The following is a 17,720-nucleotide window of genomic DNA, read 5'->3' as shown; positions in this document are numbered from 1 at the left end:
AATAATATAGCAGATTACATAAATTATCAAATCAAATTGCTCTATTTGTTCCAGCTGTAGGTAGTCTAATAATGGAGCATAATATGCTTGAATAGTACAAAACTATTGTTTCATATCAGAAACTATCATTTTTAGAAAAAAAGAAACCAATACAGCCAAGAATCAAAACCAATAAATCAGTGGCACATAAGAAAATGTGGAGGTTCGACTCTTTAGCTCAGACTTTTGACTTTTTGGCTAGGCAGTTGCACTTGCTAGAGGATCATGTCCCCCATCTACCAGTTCCATGATACCTGGTCCCTCCATTAGAGCTGTGAGGTTGAGGAGAAGAGCACTGTTGCATTCTGGGGTACGGCATAGAGGCCAGAACCCTTATAATGCAGGGTCAATGCAGGCATAATGCAGAACCCTAATTTAGCAACTTCTAATTCAGAACCCTAATTTAGCAATTTAGCAACTTCTTCAGTGATTGTTGTCCTTCTTGTGATTGTTCTTTTAGCTCAGACAAGGCATCTCAGACATAAGACGGGGGGTGGACAGTGAATATCTTTCCTTCTTAAGGCTCTGAGAGGCTGCCTAGTGAATGTGTAACCCCCATGCCCAGAATGGGTTGGCCCAGAATGGGTTGACCCAGTAAGGGGGTGGAGACTCAGAGCAGCAGAAAGGCTGCAAGAGCTCTTTGCAGAAGACAAGGCTACCAGACTCGGACCTTGATTTCTATAAGCCCTTAACACCTTGTTAAGGTAATTGCAATATTGTTGGGAACTACTGGGAAGGTAGTTGTTGTTTTTGCTATGTTGTAAATGTTGGAGTTTATTGTTTCAGGGTTTTCTTTTGTGGTTGTAATGGGTGAGAGTTCTCCTGGAGACCTTCATCATGTTGCAACCTGTTCATCAAGCCCTTGGAGTCTTCAGGAGCCAACCCACTTGCAAAGAAGAATTTGGACTTGGCAATATCAGTAGACTGTAAATAGAAGGACTTGAAATGCAACCTGAACAGGACCTTGAATTGTAACGTTAAATGTTGATGTTTTAAAAGTGTTAATTGTAAAGAAAAGTAAACCATTTTGTTGTTTAAAAATTGGTTCTTTGCAACTCCTTCCAAGTACTGCCCCACAGAACCCACAAGCTGAGGTTACAAATGCAGCAGTTGTCTTGTGACCCAGCAATGCAGGAACCTGAAATTGATTCAGACCAAGGCAGACGCCATGCCAGGCTTCTAAGACAGATGTGGCTCCTCATCCTTGCCTACCATTTAAAAGAATAACATAACCGCAGGCAAAATAAATAGTAAAGTGATGAGATGTTTCATAGAAAAATGCTTGATTTAAGACCTCCCCCTGCCATCCCCTTAAGTTCAAAGTGTTGTGAACACTGTGAAAAGAAACATTTTTCAAAAATACAATGTGTTATTCTACTCTGACACCTTCAAAGGTACAAAATTTTAAAACTAAGAAACCAAGCTCAGAATGAAAGTGAAGTTTGAATAATTAGTTCTACTTTTATAGTCCTATAATACTCCTGATTAACATCATGATTGGAATCCCATCAACTAAAAATCTGTGCTGTTCCTTTTGTGGTAGATAACTGTTTATAGCATTGCTCAAACGTCAACCTAAATGTGGGGGGGGGGGAGTTTGCTCCCAATTTCTCCTTCACAATTAATATGGAAATGACTTATGAACAATAGCAAATGGTAGCACAGTTTGCGATAACATTGATCAATGCACAATGGACAGGACTAAGATCTTGGTGAGACAATGCAAAGTGTCAAGCACATTTTAATAGATTATATTGTAATGTTTATGAAATCATGTGATGTAAACTGGACTGCAGCAGCCCCACATCACAAAAGCCCAGGCCTTCAACTAGTTATCAAACAATGTCCTCTGATCCCAACATCACTACCTATTCTTTAATCCTAACAAATATTGTGACAAAATTTTCTTTTCCCTGTGGTAGAAGTTAACAGGATATTTTGTGTAAAAGTAATGTACCAAAGACCATAAACTTCCACAGTTTCCGAATGTATTGGTGTGAGAAGAGAATCAGTGTGGTATAGTTAGAATGTCAGGGAGATCTGGGAGACCTAGGTTTGAATCCTTATCCTGCCATGGAAACTCAGTGACTGACCTTGGGCCAGTCTTCTATTTCTCAGCTTAACCTACCTCGCAGGGTGTTGTGAGATAAAATTGTGGATAAGAAATTAATCTAAACTGCTTTAGGTCCCCATTGGGGAGAACAGCAGGATACAGATATTTAAATAAGTAAGCATTTAATATGATATTTTATGTATTTCTGCATTTGCCTGTTAGATCATATTTCTTGCCCATTCCAGCAATGATTAACTATATACTAGGGGTGTGCATCTGAAAATCCCTGAGTTGAAAAAAATGCCTTTTGAGAATTGTTCCTAAAATGTTAACACAATCCCAGGGAGAATAAGAAACATCCGGATTTACATCCCTTCCCTTTCTCTCCTTTTAAGGAGACTCAAGTTGGCTTACAAACCCCGTTTCCCTTCCTTTCTCAACAACAGACACTTATGCAGTAGGTGGGGCTGAGAGAGTTCCAAAGAACTGTGATTAGCCCAAGATCACCCAATAGGAATGTAGCAGTGGGGAAACAAATCTGGTTCACCAGATAAGAGTCCACTGCTCATTTGGAGGAGTGGAGAATCAAACCTGGTTCTCCATTTTAGAATCCACCTGCCCTTAACCACTCTACCATGCTGGCTCTCAAACCTAGGTTCCTAGGATTTCAGAAATACATCCCACAGAATTCCAACCCACATACACAGACCAGATTTTTCTGGACTCAGGACAGGGTGGCAGCTGTGGCAATTGCTTGTTTGTTTTTCTTAGAGTCTCCTGATCTTCCAGACAATAGGAGGGAGACTTTTCTCTCTTCAAAGGAGCTGCCTCGGAGGATAAGGAGAGTGCTTCCTGACCAATTACCACCTTACCCAATTAAACAATCATGAAGTAAACTCTCCCATTCCCAAAAGGTCCACAAGGTAAAGGCACTGTTTCTTACTGTGCTGCCACTCCTCTGCCTCCAATAATTCTTCCATGGATTGCTTCACAGCTCCTCAGCATTTTTCCTCATTTCAGAAAGTTGGTAATATTCATTTAGAAGAGTTCATATAGTAAGTCTCAGCAGTATGATGGAGTAGGGGTGATATATGAAATGACTTGAACACATGGTGCACAGCAATTGAGTGATCATTTCCATAATTTAGGAGAAGGGAGAGTTGTCAAGACAGATCTATTGGTTTGCAGCACATAAACACTCACATTCACTTTCTTTAGACAATGTGAATGTTTGCTACGTCTAGCTTTCAAAACAATGATAGAGCCACTTTTGTCCAATTCTCATGACTCTTGGGGGTCTTTAGTACAAATCTGGTATCACTATAGGGCTATCAGCCCTCTTGCCATGCCAAGAGCCAGCAAACCACTGCAACTCTGAGCTGTGACAAATTAAAAAAAACCCACGATGATGTCAGCTGTGTCAGTGTGTCACTTCCAGGGTTTTATCATGGTTTCCAGCAGTTCTTAGAACTATCCTGTGTCACTTCTGGGTATTCTCCAAAAGTGGTATAGTTAAGATTGCACTCCCTCCCACCATTTCCAACCTCCCTGCTGGTTGCCAAGTTTGGCAACCCTAAGTTACTATCTTTAAAATAGGCACCACAGTCTCCCTAAGGGATCCCCCAACATAGGGAATAATAATCGTGGTATTTTAGAAAATGAAAACATACCAAGAACAGTATTATAAAAATGTAACAATCCAGGAAGACAGAAAAAATTGCTCCCTGAATCCTGGAACTGAAATTAAAATAGAATTCTGTTCACTACACGCTCCTACTATTGATACACATTAGTTGTTACAGAAGTTTGAAATCCTGAGTTTTCTCTTCTTGGATTAATCATTAAAGTAGAAGACCATAAAACATCCACTGTGTGTTTAACTTATTACTGAGTACAAATTGCCCCGGTATATGTGATCCCAGTTGAACCTCATGCAATTGTGCCATGCAAAAATGGCCCTACTATATCTAAACAGTCATTGAGCATCAAACACTCCAGCTCCTTCATCTTGGCTCAGAGACTTCCAGGATTGGCATATAGATAGGTATAATGTAATTCCATCTTTAGAACTCCTTGCCTCCCTCAGCCACTTATACCACACATAGCCCATTTTTTGTCATCCTACCCTCACTACCAAGTTCTGTTATGCTCCTATCAATATTAATCACCTGAGTGTTTATACCAGGGGTAGGGAACCTGCGGCTCTCCAGAGGTTCAGGAACTACAATTCCCATCAGCCCCTACCAGCATGGCCAATTGGCCATGCTGACCGAGGCTGATGGGAATTGTAGTTCCTGAACATCTGGAGAGCTGCAGGTTCCCTACCCCCAGTTTATACAATCATCCCTTTGTACTGACTTGTTCCAAACTAGAGCTCCTGTCAGCTTTCCTCCTAGGATTCATTTAATAGCTGCTCTGTCAACTTTTTGACAATTAATTCCTTCTTGCTTAAGTCCATCTTTTTGTACAGGTTTGGTTCATCCCAGGCGACGCAACGATGGGAGACACGCTGGCTCTTGGAGCCGGTGGCAGGGAGATTTGTCAACCACTTGACACCGGGCGCCTGTGACTCACCCTATCGGCTGGGCAACCCCACTCACACACGTGGCCAGGTGTGGCACTGGTGGCTGGGAAGAAGGGAGTCGGACTGGTTTCTACACGAATCAGAGGAAGAAGATGTGATGCCCCGAGATGACTACAAGCGAGCCCCTCGACATGTGGCGGAGGCCTGGCATGAAGAATGAGAGGAGCTATGCTGGCAGGTCGAGAGGCTCTCTCAGGATGTGAAGCTGTTGCGAGTCAGGGACTTGGCCCGGGCAGAGGAGGAGCTAACCCTTTGCCGAGAGATAGAGCACTTGTGGGTGCATGAATGGACAGTGACAGACTTGGGGAACCTGTAAAATTGAGCTGAAACCAGGAGCCCAGCTACCTAAGAGTCGCCTCTACCCAATGAGTCCAGCCGAAGGGGCGGCGTTCTGGGAGTTCCTGGACAAAAACCTTCGCAGGGGTTTCATCCGGTCCTGCACTAGTGAGTTCACGGCCCCAATTTTGTTCATAAAGAAGAAGGATGGGATGTTGAGACTGTGCATGGACTACCGGGGCCTGAACGCGGTCTCCCCTTGCAACAAGTACCCCTTGCCCCTAATCAAGGACTTGCTGGCTTGTTTGGGAGGGGGGCAGATTTACACCAAACTAGACCTACAGGAAGCCTACTATTGGGTGCGGATCACCGAGGGGATGGAGCACCGCACGGCTTTCAACACAAGGCTAGGTCAGGTTGAATATTGCATGATGCCATTCGGGTTATCCAGGGCCCCTGGGGTGTTCATGTCTCTCACAAATGAGGTACTACAGGAGTTCTTTTTAAAGGGGGTGGTTGTGTACTTAGATGATGTGTTGATTTATTCTGATTCGTTGGAGGAACACATGAAACTGGTGAGAGCCATGCTAAAACGGCTACTGGACAATGAGCTATTTGTGAAACTGTCCAAATGTGAGTTCCACAAAACTAAGTTGGATTTTCTGGGGTTCCAGATCTCCCGGGATGGCCTGGAGATTGACCCTGCCAAAGTACAAGACATCCTACAATGGAAGGCCCCCTGCACTCAGAGACAACTGCAATCTTTCTGGGATTCACAAATTTTTTCTGGGACTTCGTTGCGGACTTTGCCCAACTTGCCCTCCCCCTCACCAACTTGCTAAGGACTAAGGACAAAGGGGCGGGGGCCGTAAAGCCAGGAGCACCTTTGGACTCGTCTCCGGATTGCGAGGCAGCGTTTGCGGCACTGAGACGCGCCTTTACGTCAGAGCCTGTGCTACGGCATGGTGACTCCTCGCATCCTTTCATTGTTCACGTGGATGCCTCAGACAAGGCTATGAGGATGGCTCTACTACAACAGGGGGAGGACGGACAGTTGCACTCCTGCGCCAATTTGTCTCGCAAGTTTTCTGGCGCGGAGTTAAAATGGACAGTAGGGGACAAGGAAATGGGGGTGATTAAGCTGGCTCTGAGCGCTTGGTGCTACTGGCTGGAGGGGGCTCAATTCCCATTCGAAGTATGGATGGACCATAAGAACTTAGCGGCCTTAAAAGCACTGGGAAAGTTGTCCGCCAAGCAACTCTGCTTGGTCGACTTCAGCCGCTTCCCACCCCCGAAGAGCCCTGGCGAGTGATCTAAATGGATTTCATCATGGACTTGCCCACAAGTCGGGGAAAGACGGTGATCTGGGTAGTGGTAGACCTGTTCTCCAAGCAGGTCCATTTTGTCCAGTGCTCCTCCCTGCCCACGGCCAGTCGCTTAGCCCAGCTCTTCATGCAGCACATTTACCGCCTGCATTCTGCTCTGGAGAAAGTGGTGTCGGACAGGGCGGTCAGTTTGGTTCTCAGTTCTGGTGGCACTTCCTAAAGTTGTTAGGCACGGAACAGGCGCTTTCGTCAGCATTTCATGCACCCACAGACGGCCAGACCAAATGCACGAACCAGACACTAGAACAATACTTAAGGTGCTACATAAACTACCACCAGGACAATTGGGTCAACCTGCTCCCATTCACTGAGTACGCTTACAATAATGCCATGCACAGCAGCACTGGGAAAACTCCCTTTGAAATAGTGTTGGGCCAGCAGCCCAAGCCCTTCCCCTTTTTGTCGGACATGTCGGGAGTGCCAGTGGAACTCCAGGGGTGGGTGCAGTCTATCCAGAAGGCTTGGGGCCCCATGCAGAGGGCACTGGACAAAGCAAAATGAGCCTATAAGGAGCAGGCCAACAAGAAGCGGCGCCTCCTCCCTCTGCCTGTTGGAGATTGGGTATACCTCTCCACAAAGAACCTCCGGGGGCTTCAGGCTTGCCGGAAACTAGGACAGAAGTTTTTGGGGCCATACCGGGTGATTAAAGTGATTAATTCGGTAACGGCCAAGTTGGAATTGCCCAAGAGGTTTCGGGGGGTGCACCCGGTATTTCATAGCAGCCTGATGAAGGCAGCATCCCCTCCGGATCAATGGCATGCCCAAGACGAGGCTCCTCCATCAGAACAGGTGGGAGGAGAACTACACCAGGAGGTGTGCAGTAACTTGGACTCCCGCATCTACCAGAAGAAACTGCAATACTTGGTAGCGTGGACCCATTTCCCGGAGGGGATGAACGAGTGGTTGGATGCTGGACATGTGAGCGTACCGCGCTTAGTATGGGAATTCCATAGAGCATACCCAGAATGCTCACATTCATGAGGGGGGCCTTTAGGGGGGCAGAATGTCAGGACGGGCCCCTTGGCTCATCCCCCCTCCCCCTGGAGATGATCAGGCAATCTTGTGGAGGTAGGACTGGGGCCAATATGCTCATGCACTGGTATAGTGGTTAAGAGCAGGTGGAGAACTAATCTGGAGAACTGTGTTTTATTCCCACTCCTACACATGACGTCTTAGTCACAGTTCTCTCAGAACACTCTCAGACCCACCTCTCTCACAAGGTGTCTGTTGTGGGGAGAAGAAGGGAAGACGTTTTTAAGCTGCTTTGAGATTCCTTATGGTTCACAAAAACCAAGGTAGAAATTGAAACTCCTCTTCTTCTCCCGGCACTTTCAGTGAATGTGTGAGGCTGCCACCTGTACTGGACTAGAGTCAAGGCTGGGTGTTAATTTTTTCTTCCAATCCAATGTAATTACTTACTTTAGCGGAAAGTTTTACTTTTCCCTCACAGGCATCGATTAGCTTGTGTTGGTTAAAGTGACACTTTAAGAGACACTACAGCAGCAGGGCTAAACATTGCCTTGATTGTCCCAATGTCTAGAACAGAAGTCACAAGTTACCTTCTCCCTGGGATTATAATCTGGGATTATAAACCATTTTCTGAGTTCTATAGAAATTCGAGGGGGACATCAAACATTGTAATGTTTGATGTCCCCCTCTACATCTACATAGCTCCATCTTAAAGAATCCAGCTCCCCATGGTCCTGGAGGATAATAAAGCCTTATAAAGAGCTGGAATCTAGAAAACTGCTGCATTTGTATTTATATATGTTTGCATAATGTTATAGCTTTCTTGTGAAAATTAAACAGGAGATTGCAACTTGATTTAAATTGTGACTTCCACTTGTATGAAATCTATACCCCGGACAAATTTTCATGTATGATGTCACTGGAGTTCTGCAAATTTATTTATTTATAAATCTTAAAGTATTAAGGCCAAGAGAAAAAAGAGCTAATAGAATAGTACTGCTAGGAAAGAACAACTAGAAAGACATACATATTGTAGTGGTTCTCAAAGAAAAGAAACACTTTGTGCGTTCACTTCAGAAGCTCAGTTATAGATTGGAAATATATTTTAAATATATATATTTAAATATCAAGGCCAAGAGAAAATAAAACTTATAGAACAGTACTGCTAGAAAAGTACAACTAGGAAGACATACATATTGTATTCATTCGCAGTTAAAGGAAACCCTTACTTTATGTGTTGACTTGGAAGCCTCAGTTATGGAGTGCAAATATATATTTAAATATAGAAAACTTTTTAATGCTCACAGATAATTTTGAAGAACCACTGCCAAGTCCCTTCTCCACTCTCCCCAATTTTCATGTGATTAAAAGAAGAAAATTTAAAAGTAAAAGATGGGATTTAGTCTGGGAAAGTTGCCAACTTATTTGTTTCAATGAATATCAAACAATTAATTTCCATCAGAAAAGGCCCTTAGCAATAAGGTAGAGAATGTCAATTTTTGTCCTTTAAGTTATTGATCCAAATCCAGTTGTACTCACTGGGAAATTGACTGAAATGTTCCCTGTGGGTTTATCCTCATGAAATATAAGATACACGTCTGAGATTGGGAAGTATACAAGCCTATTAACAGCTATGGTAATTGGAATGTTATTTCCATTTAAAATTTTAATGCTTTCATAGAGTCAGTTTCATAAATCTAATGAACACATAGCTGCTAAAGTGGTTTCCTTCCTGGCATTAAATCAAAGAAGCTTGTCATTATTATGAAAAGTTAATCAATTTTCAATACAAAAGTAGACAAAAGAAAAATTCCATCTTTAAGATTGATCCTAGAAGTTATGGTTGATCTCACTTTTACTGAACAGTTTTACATGGTAAGTGAAGGGTCATTTTTTTTAGGATTATTACTAAAATCAATTAAATGACCCAAGTCTGGATTTTAAAACAAAACAAAGAGCTCTAGTACTATATGTGTACGCGTAAAGTGCCATCAAGTCGCAGCCGACTTCTGGGGACCCTGAGCAAGAAGCTTTCAAAGAAAGTTAGATGTAGCAATGGTTGCCATTACTTCCCTCTGCACAGTTTTCCTTCCTGCTTCTTCCTGCTTAGCTTACAAGATCTGACATGATTAGGCTATATACCATGTTGCCTTCCCTCCCCCTTGAACTATATACTGGGAAAAATTATACCTTGCAAACATACATTGACCATTTCTGTTGATAGCATTTCCCCTCTGCAGACCCCCCTCATGGCATTCCTCAGGATCCCCTATCACACAGAAGCAGCATTTCATGTAGATTAGTGGACTGCAGAGAAAGATGGTGGGGGGAGGGAGGCAGGAAAGCTCAATTCAAACATTGGAACTTTGAGTCAGGATCCAACCCAATGGAACATAAACAAAGACAAAGTATACTATAAACAATGTAGTAAGGAGAATTACAAAGGTAGAGAGCCTTAGCAGAGGTCATCATAAAAGTGTCCTCCTGGATTGCTCCATTCTGTTCCAGTACTAATCCCTTCATAAAAGGACCTTCCTGAACATTAGTGTCTTGCACATTTTGCAGAATGATAGATGTGGGAAACCCTTGCTGACTATAAGGAAGGAGTCACAACAAAAAATGAATTGCTGTCCGAGGGTGGATCTCTTTTTGTGCGAGTCCCCTTTTAACAATAATACACAGTACTCAATTGCTGGGTAATAAATTGGCCATAGCCATTTTATTGAGCAGAAGCATGAGGCTAAGCATGGGTCTGGGTCTGGTCATACGGGTGACGTGCAACAGCTCATCAGGGCGGATGCCTCGTTCCGAGCTTCGTTCCATTGCGGGGCTCTGCCGGGCGGACGCTCCTGGCCAGAGATGTTCCCCTTCGGCCCGGTTCGACAGGGGCAGTCGCCTCTTGCCGCTGTTGCCGTTCCCAAGGGGAAGGCGTAGCTCCCTAGCTCCCTTCCCCTTCCCTTCCAGAGCCATACCCATGCGCCAAACTGCCACAAGAGCACGGGGCCTGCCCCCGTCTCCCACCAAACGCTTCTCTCTACCCCAGCCACTCCCGCAAAGCCGCCTGGATGCAACGAAGCTGCCGGCCCATGCCGAGGACTGCGAGGTGAACACGATCGTCCCGGCTGGATCACGGAAGGATATGGGCGGGTTGGAGCGTGCTCCCTGCTGCTACTCGCCAGTACAAACCGGGACACAGCCCGGTCAATCCTCCTCCTGACCATATCAACCCCAACCAGGGGCCCAGGCCCTGCGCCAGGCATGTCTCTCCAGCAACTGCAAGCAGGGGGTGGTAGCACTGGGAAGGAGGAGGGAAAACCGCACCCAAGCCCAGCAGCTTGTCGTGTGGAGGTGGCTGCACAGCGAGGTGTCCAATGCACAATGCAGTGGCCACAATCCACACCTGCTACCCTGCGCCTCCTAGAAGAACTGAGAAAAGAAAAGGACAAGTTAATGTGCCGGGAAGGGGCGCCCCGAGCCCCCTGCAGGCCGAGGACCACCTTCAGCCTGCCGCCTGTACCCCGGCTATGGGCGCACCCCATGCCGTGGCCGCAGCAGCGGCCCTGACCCCACGAGAGTGCAACCCACGGTCTGGCTGGAACCCACCATCCTGCCAGAGTCAGGTGGGTAATGCAAGCCAGTCGCTACCGGTCCCGGAAGCCAAGTTGCTCGCTGTCACTGCCTGCAGCGTCACTGGGGGGGAGCGCTCTTGGTCGGCCTTGGCCTGTCGCAGCCAGGTGAGCAGGTGGTCACCCTGGATAGCTATTTCCAACCCTCAGGGCTTCCCCAGTCCATTCTCTGTGTGAGGCCTGTACCAAGTTACTGTTGCAAAGAGGGGCTCTCCAAAAGGCCAGCAAGAAGGCCACCTGGAACCAGAGGGCTTCGTATTGCTTTGGGCAGATGGCCCCTGAGGGCTCCCCGAAGCTGCCCAGGAGATACGTGGATGTGGGGGGGCTGCCCGCTGCCCGGGCACGTGGGCACCCCCCTCTGCCCCCCGAAGAGACCACCGTGCTGTGAGTGGGAAGAGGAGGTCTGCCGGGAAGTTGAGCCTTGAATGGTGAAAGCAACTGGCGCCCAAGAGGGGAAGACTGCCATTACAATGTGCCTTGGGACTCCGGGCCAGGTGCTATTCCTTCCCAGACCCCTAGCCCTCGTGGGCGGCCGACCCAGGCTGGAACCTTGCCCGCCACCAGGGACCAGTTCTGGCGACATTGTGTGGGGCTGCGACTAGCTCACCGCCCTGCGAACCTGCAGAATAATGATGCGGATGTGGCCTAACCAGGGTGGCACCTCCTACCGGGGTGAGAATGCCACTCGTGAACTGACTCTGGTCCCGACGTGAGCCCAGGCCCGCGTCCGGGCAGTCCCTGGGTTCCCCACTGCTAATTACGTGAGTCCGAGCCAAGAGAGGCCATGACCCCCAGAGTTGTCCGCTGCTGCCGCCGTTCCAGTGGTCTTGCATGGATGGATCCAACCTGCATCGGGCCACCCCGGGTGCTGATGTGAGGCCACGCGATCCCATGACCGTAGCTCGTGGAGGTCAGCGTGTCCAGCCATTGCCAATTCCTCCCGGCCCTGGAAGATACTTCACTGCACAAGAGATGTTAGTCAACCCTGTAACAGGCTACACATCGCCCCAACAGGGTGCCTGACCTGCCCAGGGCGAGAGGCCCGGCCACAGTCAGCCCCAGGGGTTGCCTGCTGGTTGCCATGACCAAACCTCCCGATCGCAGGACAGATGGGTCGGTATAGGATGTCCAGCGCAGTCCACCGTCCAGCTGGTGCAAGCATCAAGCGTTGCCAGCCTGCCATGCCCTGGGACTCTGATCCCTCATATGTCCCCGGTCAGGGGGGAGCGGGACTGTTGGGGATGACCTCGCGTCCCAACCAACATGCAGGGCCCACTGCCAGCACCAGCCATGCCCATGAGAAGGCCAGGGCGTGCCCCCCCCCTCTGCGTCGGGGTTTTGCTGCTGAAGCGTGTCGCTTCTGAACTCCGAGGAGCCCAAGGAGAGGTGCAAAGCCTCAAGAGGACCTCTTGGCCACGGGCTCACTGCACTATGGCACCCTGCACCCCTCCCCGTGCTGTCCACCATCTTCCTCGGGCCCGATGGCCATCGCTCCCCCCAACCCTGGAGGAGGTGGGTGGGGAGCCGACCACTCCTGCCACCCTCTTGCGGGAGATGGCGTGCAGCGGGAAGTAACTTCGGCGCCCTGCTGCCCTCAGCCACTACCCAGGTGCCACCCGGGGGTCGCAGGGGTCGCGACCAATGCCTGAGACCACTTGCCCCATGGCGCTAGGTGGCTGGGAAGCCGCCCGCCCAAGGGGTTCTGCAGCACTTGCATTTACCTTGTCTGGTTATGCGTGCCTGCCCCATGAGGACGATGCCTGGTGGACCACCTGTAACCCGGCCCTGCCCAGGAAGATTATCTCATTCCCCGGGCAGCAGCTGTTTCCCCCATTGCCCCTGTGGCCAGCTGTTGTGGACCTCTCCAATGTGCGCGCTGCAGGCTGGGAAGGCCTAGAGGCTCCCTAAAGGAAGGAGAGCCTTTCCTGTAAAGTGGTGGTTCTCAACCTGGGGGGTTGGGACCCCTTTGGGGGTTGAACGACCCCTTCACAGAAGTCGCCTAAGACCATCAGAAAATGGTCTTTTTGTATTTTATAAATACCAGTTTTATGGTTGGGGGCACCACAACCTGCGGAACTGTATTAAAGGGTCACGGCAATGGGAAGGTTGAGAACCACCGGCATGAAGAGCTCCCCGGTGGCACTGAGGAGCTGGAGGGCCAACCCGGCAGGGTGGGTAAGAGCCTGATTCCTCACTCCTCCTCCCGAGCCGCGGAGGCTCATTTGCAGGAGACAGCAGAAACCGCTCTGGGGGAAGGGGGCAGCTGTCTGAGCGTGCACCGCGCACCCACCTGCCCCAAGGAGAGCCCCATTGGAGTGGATCGCGGGTGCGCCCATCTGGGATCACCCCAACCCTCCAGGTCGGGGCAAGGCCATGCCAGAAGGCAAGGTGTGATACACACCAGCAGGCAGCCGGCCAGGGAAAGGCCACTCCCCTCCCAAGCCGCTTTAAAGTCTCGCTCGCCCCTCCTTTCTTCTGGTGACGCTCACTCTTCTCTAGCATGGGTCCTTCTCCCTTTCGCCCCTCCTTTAATGGGGGGGGGTCGACACTGGCCTCGCTCTTCCCCATCCCCGGCAGCAACTGCGCCTCGTGGTGATTCACAAGTGTCTTATATAATAGGCAGTTGCCAATTTAATGATTTATTGGGTGGAAACCTCAGATGAATGAAGTTGTCATGGTGGAACATAAGAGGCAGTTCTGCAAATGTTTGAGTCCAGGGCAATTAAGAAGTTCATAAGTAATAACTAACACCTTGGACTGACTCCCACAAACGATTGGAATGATTGCAGAATGGGTGTAATGTGAATTTCCAGCTATTATCTGATAGTAACTGGGCTGTACCCACTGGAGTTTCTGAGCTGATGTTAAAGACAGACATGCAGTATGTGTTAGAATAGTTTAATGTAGAGTTGACCATTGCTGAGTCAATGTGGGACAATGTTCAGAGATAAATGAAATGGGAAGAATATATTTTTTGCAACTGTAATTACTTGCTCCTCTAGTAATAAAATAAAACTTTGGAACTCACTCCCCAGGGAGACTCATCTGCTCCCTTCTGTTGCCAGCTGATGAAGACTTTTTTATGTCTGGTGTCCCCTGAGTGATCCCGGCTTCCTGCCCAATATTTTAATTGCTGTGTTTACATTTTGTATGTATTTTAGCTCTGGTTTTGTTTATGTGTTTTTTTTTGGTTTTTTGGTTTTTGTCATGTTTTATTGTGCATGTTTTAATTAGCTGCTTTGGTGATCCTTATGATTGCAGAATAATGGGGTATACATTTTGCTTAATAAAATAATAAAGATGAATTCAGTATAACCCCTTAATCTCTTAACTCAGTCAGTGATCATCAAAGGGACACATCAGAAGTGGGAAGTGTATTGTTCTTTAAGTTCTCAGCCTTCCTAACAATCATTACTTCTGTCTTGACCATATTCAGTTTCCTTATCCATTAAACTTCAGAAATTAAGCACTGGTTCAAGCTCTCTGAAGTATCAGGTTATTTGGATAAAGAAATATGGAGTTCTATACTGGTTCTGATGATAAACTTTTGAATTTGAATAAAAAATTATTAATTTTAAGAAAATACACCAAAATTATGAACAATTTCCCAAAAGAGTTTTGCATACAGATTGAACTGCAAGGGTAATAAGATCAAGTCTTGTGGAACTCCACAGCTTAGTTCCACATCAGTGACATCTTGTCTTCAACAATAACCCTCTGAGTCCTACGCATAAGAAATTATTTAAACCAATCCAAACCACACCCCTTAATTCCTACTTCTATCTTCGACACTGCAACAAGATAGCATTGTCCATAATATCAAAAGTTGTTGATAGATCTAGTAACAGAGGAATTTCCAAGTGTAAAGTCAGCCTGTCCAAAGTCAGGAAAACCAGAGAAGTTGCAAAAGCCAGTCATCAGGTCCAAGGTCAAAATTCCAGGAATCAGTCAATGGGGTGTTGGCAGGTTCAGCTTTTGTCAAACTTGTTGTGTCCACGCCCAGTGACTCACCTTAGAAAACTTTATAGCTGCGTACCATGGCTTTCTATTCAGGAAATGTCTTGCAAAGACTCAACTTTGCTACCTATGTGCAGCTGGAACTGAGCAGCCAGATGTGCACTGCACTGCTGACCCTGTAGCTCAGACCTCAGCCTTCTCCTGTGAGATTCCATAGGGGCTGGTTATGCTGAGGAGCTGCGGCTGGGTGGCTGTTCTGTCCTGGCTACCTCAGAGTCAGAAGGTGGCTGGGCCTATGAGCTGACCATTGACTGCAATTCCAGGATAATCTGCTCCTGATCCCCCTGCTAGTTCTATACTGACTGTTGTGGACTGACCACATCAGGGTCCTCCTCCTCTGAGGAGTCCTCACTAAGGCTGGGCTGGACCATAGCATCACATTGCAGACCAAGTGATAATTGTCACTCTTTTTTAGTGATTTTTAAAGCGGTGCACAGACTGTTGTTTTAGTTACCCAGGAAAGGCAACATGAGTTAGTGATTCATTTATAATGGACATCAGGGTATCCCTAAAATGATCTTCACATGGTTTCAGTAACTAGATTGTACAATGTTCCAGAGTACAAGTGGTAGCCTTCACAGATCCCAGGACCCTGTCGACATCTATTATGTGACTAGATCAAAATGATCCCTATACAACCAGGCAGTGTACTGGTCATTTCTAGTGCCTCATCTTATTACAATAATCATCAAAGAAAGATAAAAGCTTACAACTGATTGTCAGTTACTGGAAATTTAAAGCCTCAGAGTTTGGAGGCAACAAATGCCAAAGTTCTTTAAACAACTGAGCTAGGTACAAACTAGCCAATGCAATGGTAACAGTGAAGTAGCATTTCTTTGCTGCCATCACCACCACTTCAAAGTTCTTCCAGAGTGGACTAAACACACTTTGTCAGGTTGAACTTTAGTTTTCTGCTAACACCATTTTAGATGTCTCCCAGCTCTCTTCATATCACGCATCTCAATGGTAAACAAAGGTACAGGCTTCTTCCTTGAGGATCAGGAATGGGATGGGGGAAGGGGAGAAACTATGTTGGTAGCATCCAGGAGCTTCTTATGCCAAGTTTCCATTGCAGCTTCAACAGAACTTCCAGTTAGGATCTTAAAATTGCCCAAGGCATTCCAGTCCATTCTGGTCAATTAGTCTCTCCAGGCAGGCCATTTTAATTGGATCCTCACCCCTGCTGAACTTTGATACAAGTTTCACCCATGACTTGAAGAAATAGTGGCTGCATCATAGCACAGGCTGAACTTTCACCTCCCAAACCAGATGTTCTCCCAGAGATTCAATTATAAACATTAAGTCTGTGATATATCCTTTGTTATGTGTGGGGCCTGAAACATACTGAGACTGAACCACAAAGGACAGAAGGTACGTTGGGTGGCCTATCTCACATCCTGTATTGATTTCTTAACCTGGGTTTGGAAAGATGTTTGAATTAAACTTACATCATCACATATTTTGCTAAGATGACTATACTAAGAATCATAATTCAAACCTTTGACAAATTTAAAATAGAAAATATATGTTATTAGTTTCTGAAGAATTTTTATATGGTATACATTTTGTTGACTATCATCAGAAAACCATGACTGTTAGCAAGCAAAAAATCATGCGTCTAAACTGAATGCTTGTATAGGATCCCTTATGCTTTCCAAAACATTTGCTGTGCTGCTTTTGATAACATTGATTTGATCTGCATGATATGAAAATCAATACAACTTTCATTGCTACTTGTCTGGATAACTTTACCAATTAGATATATTCAAACAGCCCAGCATGTTAGTAATTAAAGATCACTTATTCTCTCAGACCTGATTTTTTTCACAATTTCAATTTCCTTCTAATAATTAACACATCAGCAGATATATGAGTACATGAGGAATAAAGTTGTTAATTTATGCTACTGAAGCATCTCAGAAGAAGGTTGGAGAATCTATGCTGAGTTTGCAACTTGCAACTTGCTGGAAAGTTGGGCATTTTTTAAAAAAGAGGATTTCTAACACAAACTTTTATTCACTAGATTGATAAAGAGCAAAAATGTGACGTAGAATATATTTTCATTTTCCAAAATAATACTACTGCTGTTAAGGCAGATAGGAGAAAGGATTCAGCTATGGCAAGAAATTTCATAGCCTAATTTTGAGTTGACTGTTACAAATGGCTATTCTCATGAGAATTCTACAGTGTTACATTCAATTTACACTTTGAATGGGAAATGCAGTCCACTTCATAATTCAATTTTTATTGAGCAGCAAACCCACCTGAACCAATTCAGAGCTGCTGAGATGTCCATCACCATTTATATCCAAGTGGTTAAACATATCTTCAACCAAAAAACGCTTCCGAGTTCTTTCTTCGGTTGGCTGAGTCTCCTTCCTCTGATGATGAGACTGAAGATCCAAAAGTATGCCTTTTAGCTGGCTGTATTCTGCCATTGTGCATGTGTCACCTAAAATAAATTAATTATCTGTTTAAATTATTTAACATTAAACAGTTATTCTGTTCCCCAAGCAAAACTGTTTCTGGTGCCCTGTGCCAGGCCAGAATAGAGTGGAAGAGTCACAAGCAAGGTTCAACAGTTCAAACAAAAGGTTTAATATTTAGAAGAATGGAGACTTTAACTCCTCCCAGGGTCTGCCTAAAATAAAGTACTTGCTTGATTGGACAGTAGAAGCTGTAGACTTTTGTTCGTTCTTTGGCTGCTTCCAGGAAAGTCCACTTCTTTAAGTTCCTTGAGTCTTTATCTGGCTACTATTCTCTGTAAACCT

The 17,720-nt window shown here is 46.1% G+C and overlaps 1 protein-coding gene across 3 annotated transcripts in view; it reads right to left on the bottom strand.

Moving 5' to 3' along the window:
• FSTL4 (follistatin like 4) overlaps nt 1-17,720 on the bottom strand; it is a 556,321-nt gene that overhangs the window by 222,828 nt on the left and 315,773 nt on the right. For all 3 annotated transcript variants that reach the window (XM_048488274.1, XM_048488276.1, XM_048488275.1), the window contains exon 5: nt 17,214-17,401. In XM_048488274.1, the coding sequence (XP_048344231.1) occupies nt 17,214-17,401 (188 nt within the window). The remainder of the gene's footprint in view (nt 1-17,213; nt 17,402-17,720) is intronic.

This window comes from Sphaerodactylus townsendi, linkage group LG03 (assembly GCF_021028975.2).
Source record: "Sphaerodactylus townsendi isolate TG3544 linkage group LG03, MPM_Stown_v2.3, whole genome shotgun sequence".
In the NCBI taxonomy this organism is placed as follows: domain Eukaryota; kingdom Metazoa; phylum Chordata; class Lepidosauria; order Squamata; family Sphaerodactylidae; genus Sphaerodactylus; species Sphaerodactylus townsendi.
The sequence above is the reverse complement of the archived record's forward strand: the minus strand, read 5'-3'. Positions and strand labels throughout refer to the sequence as shown.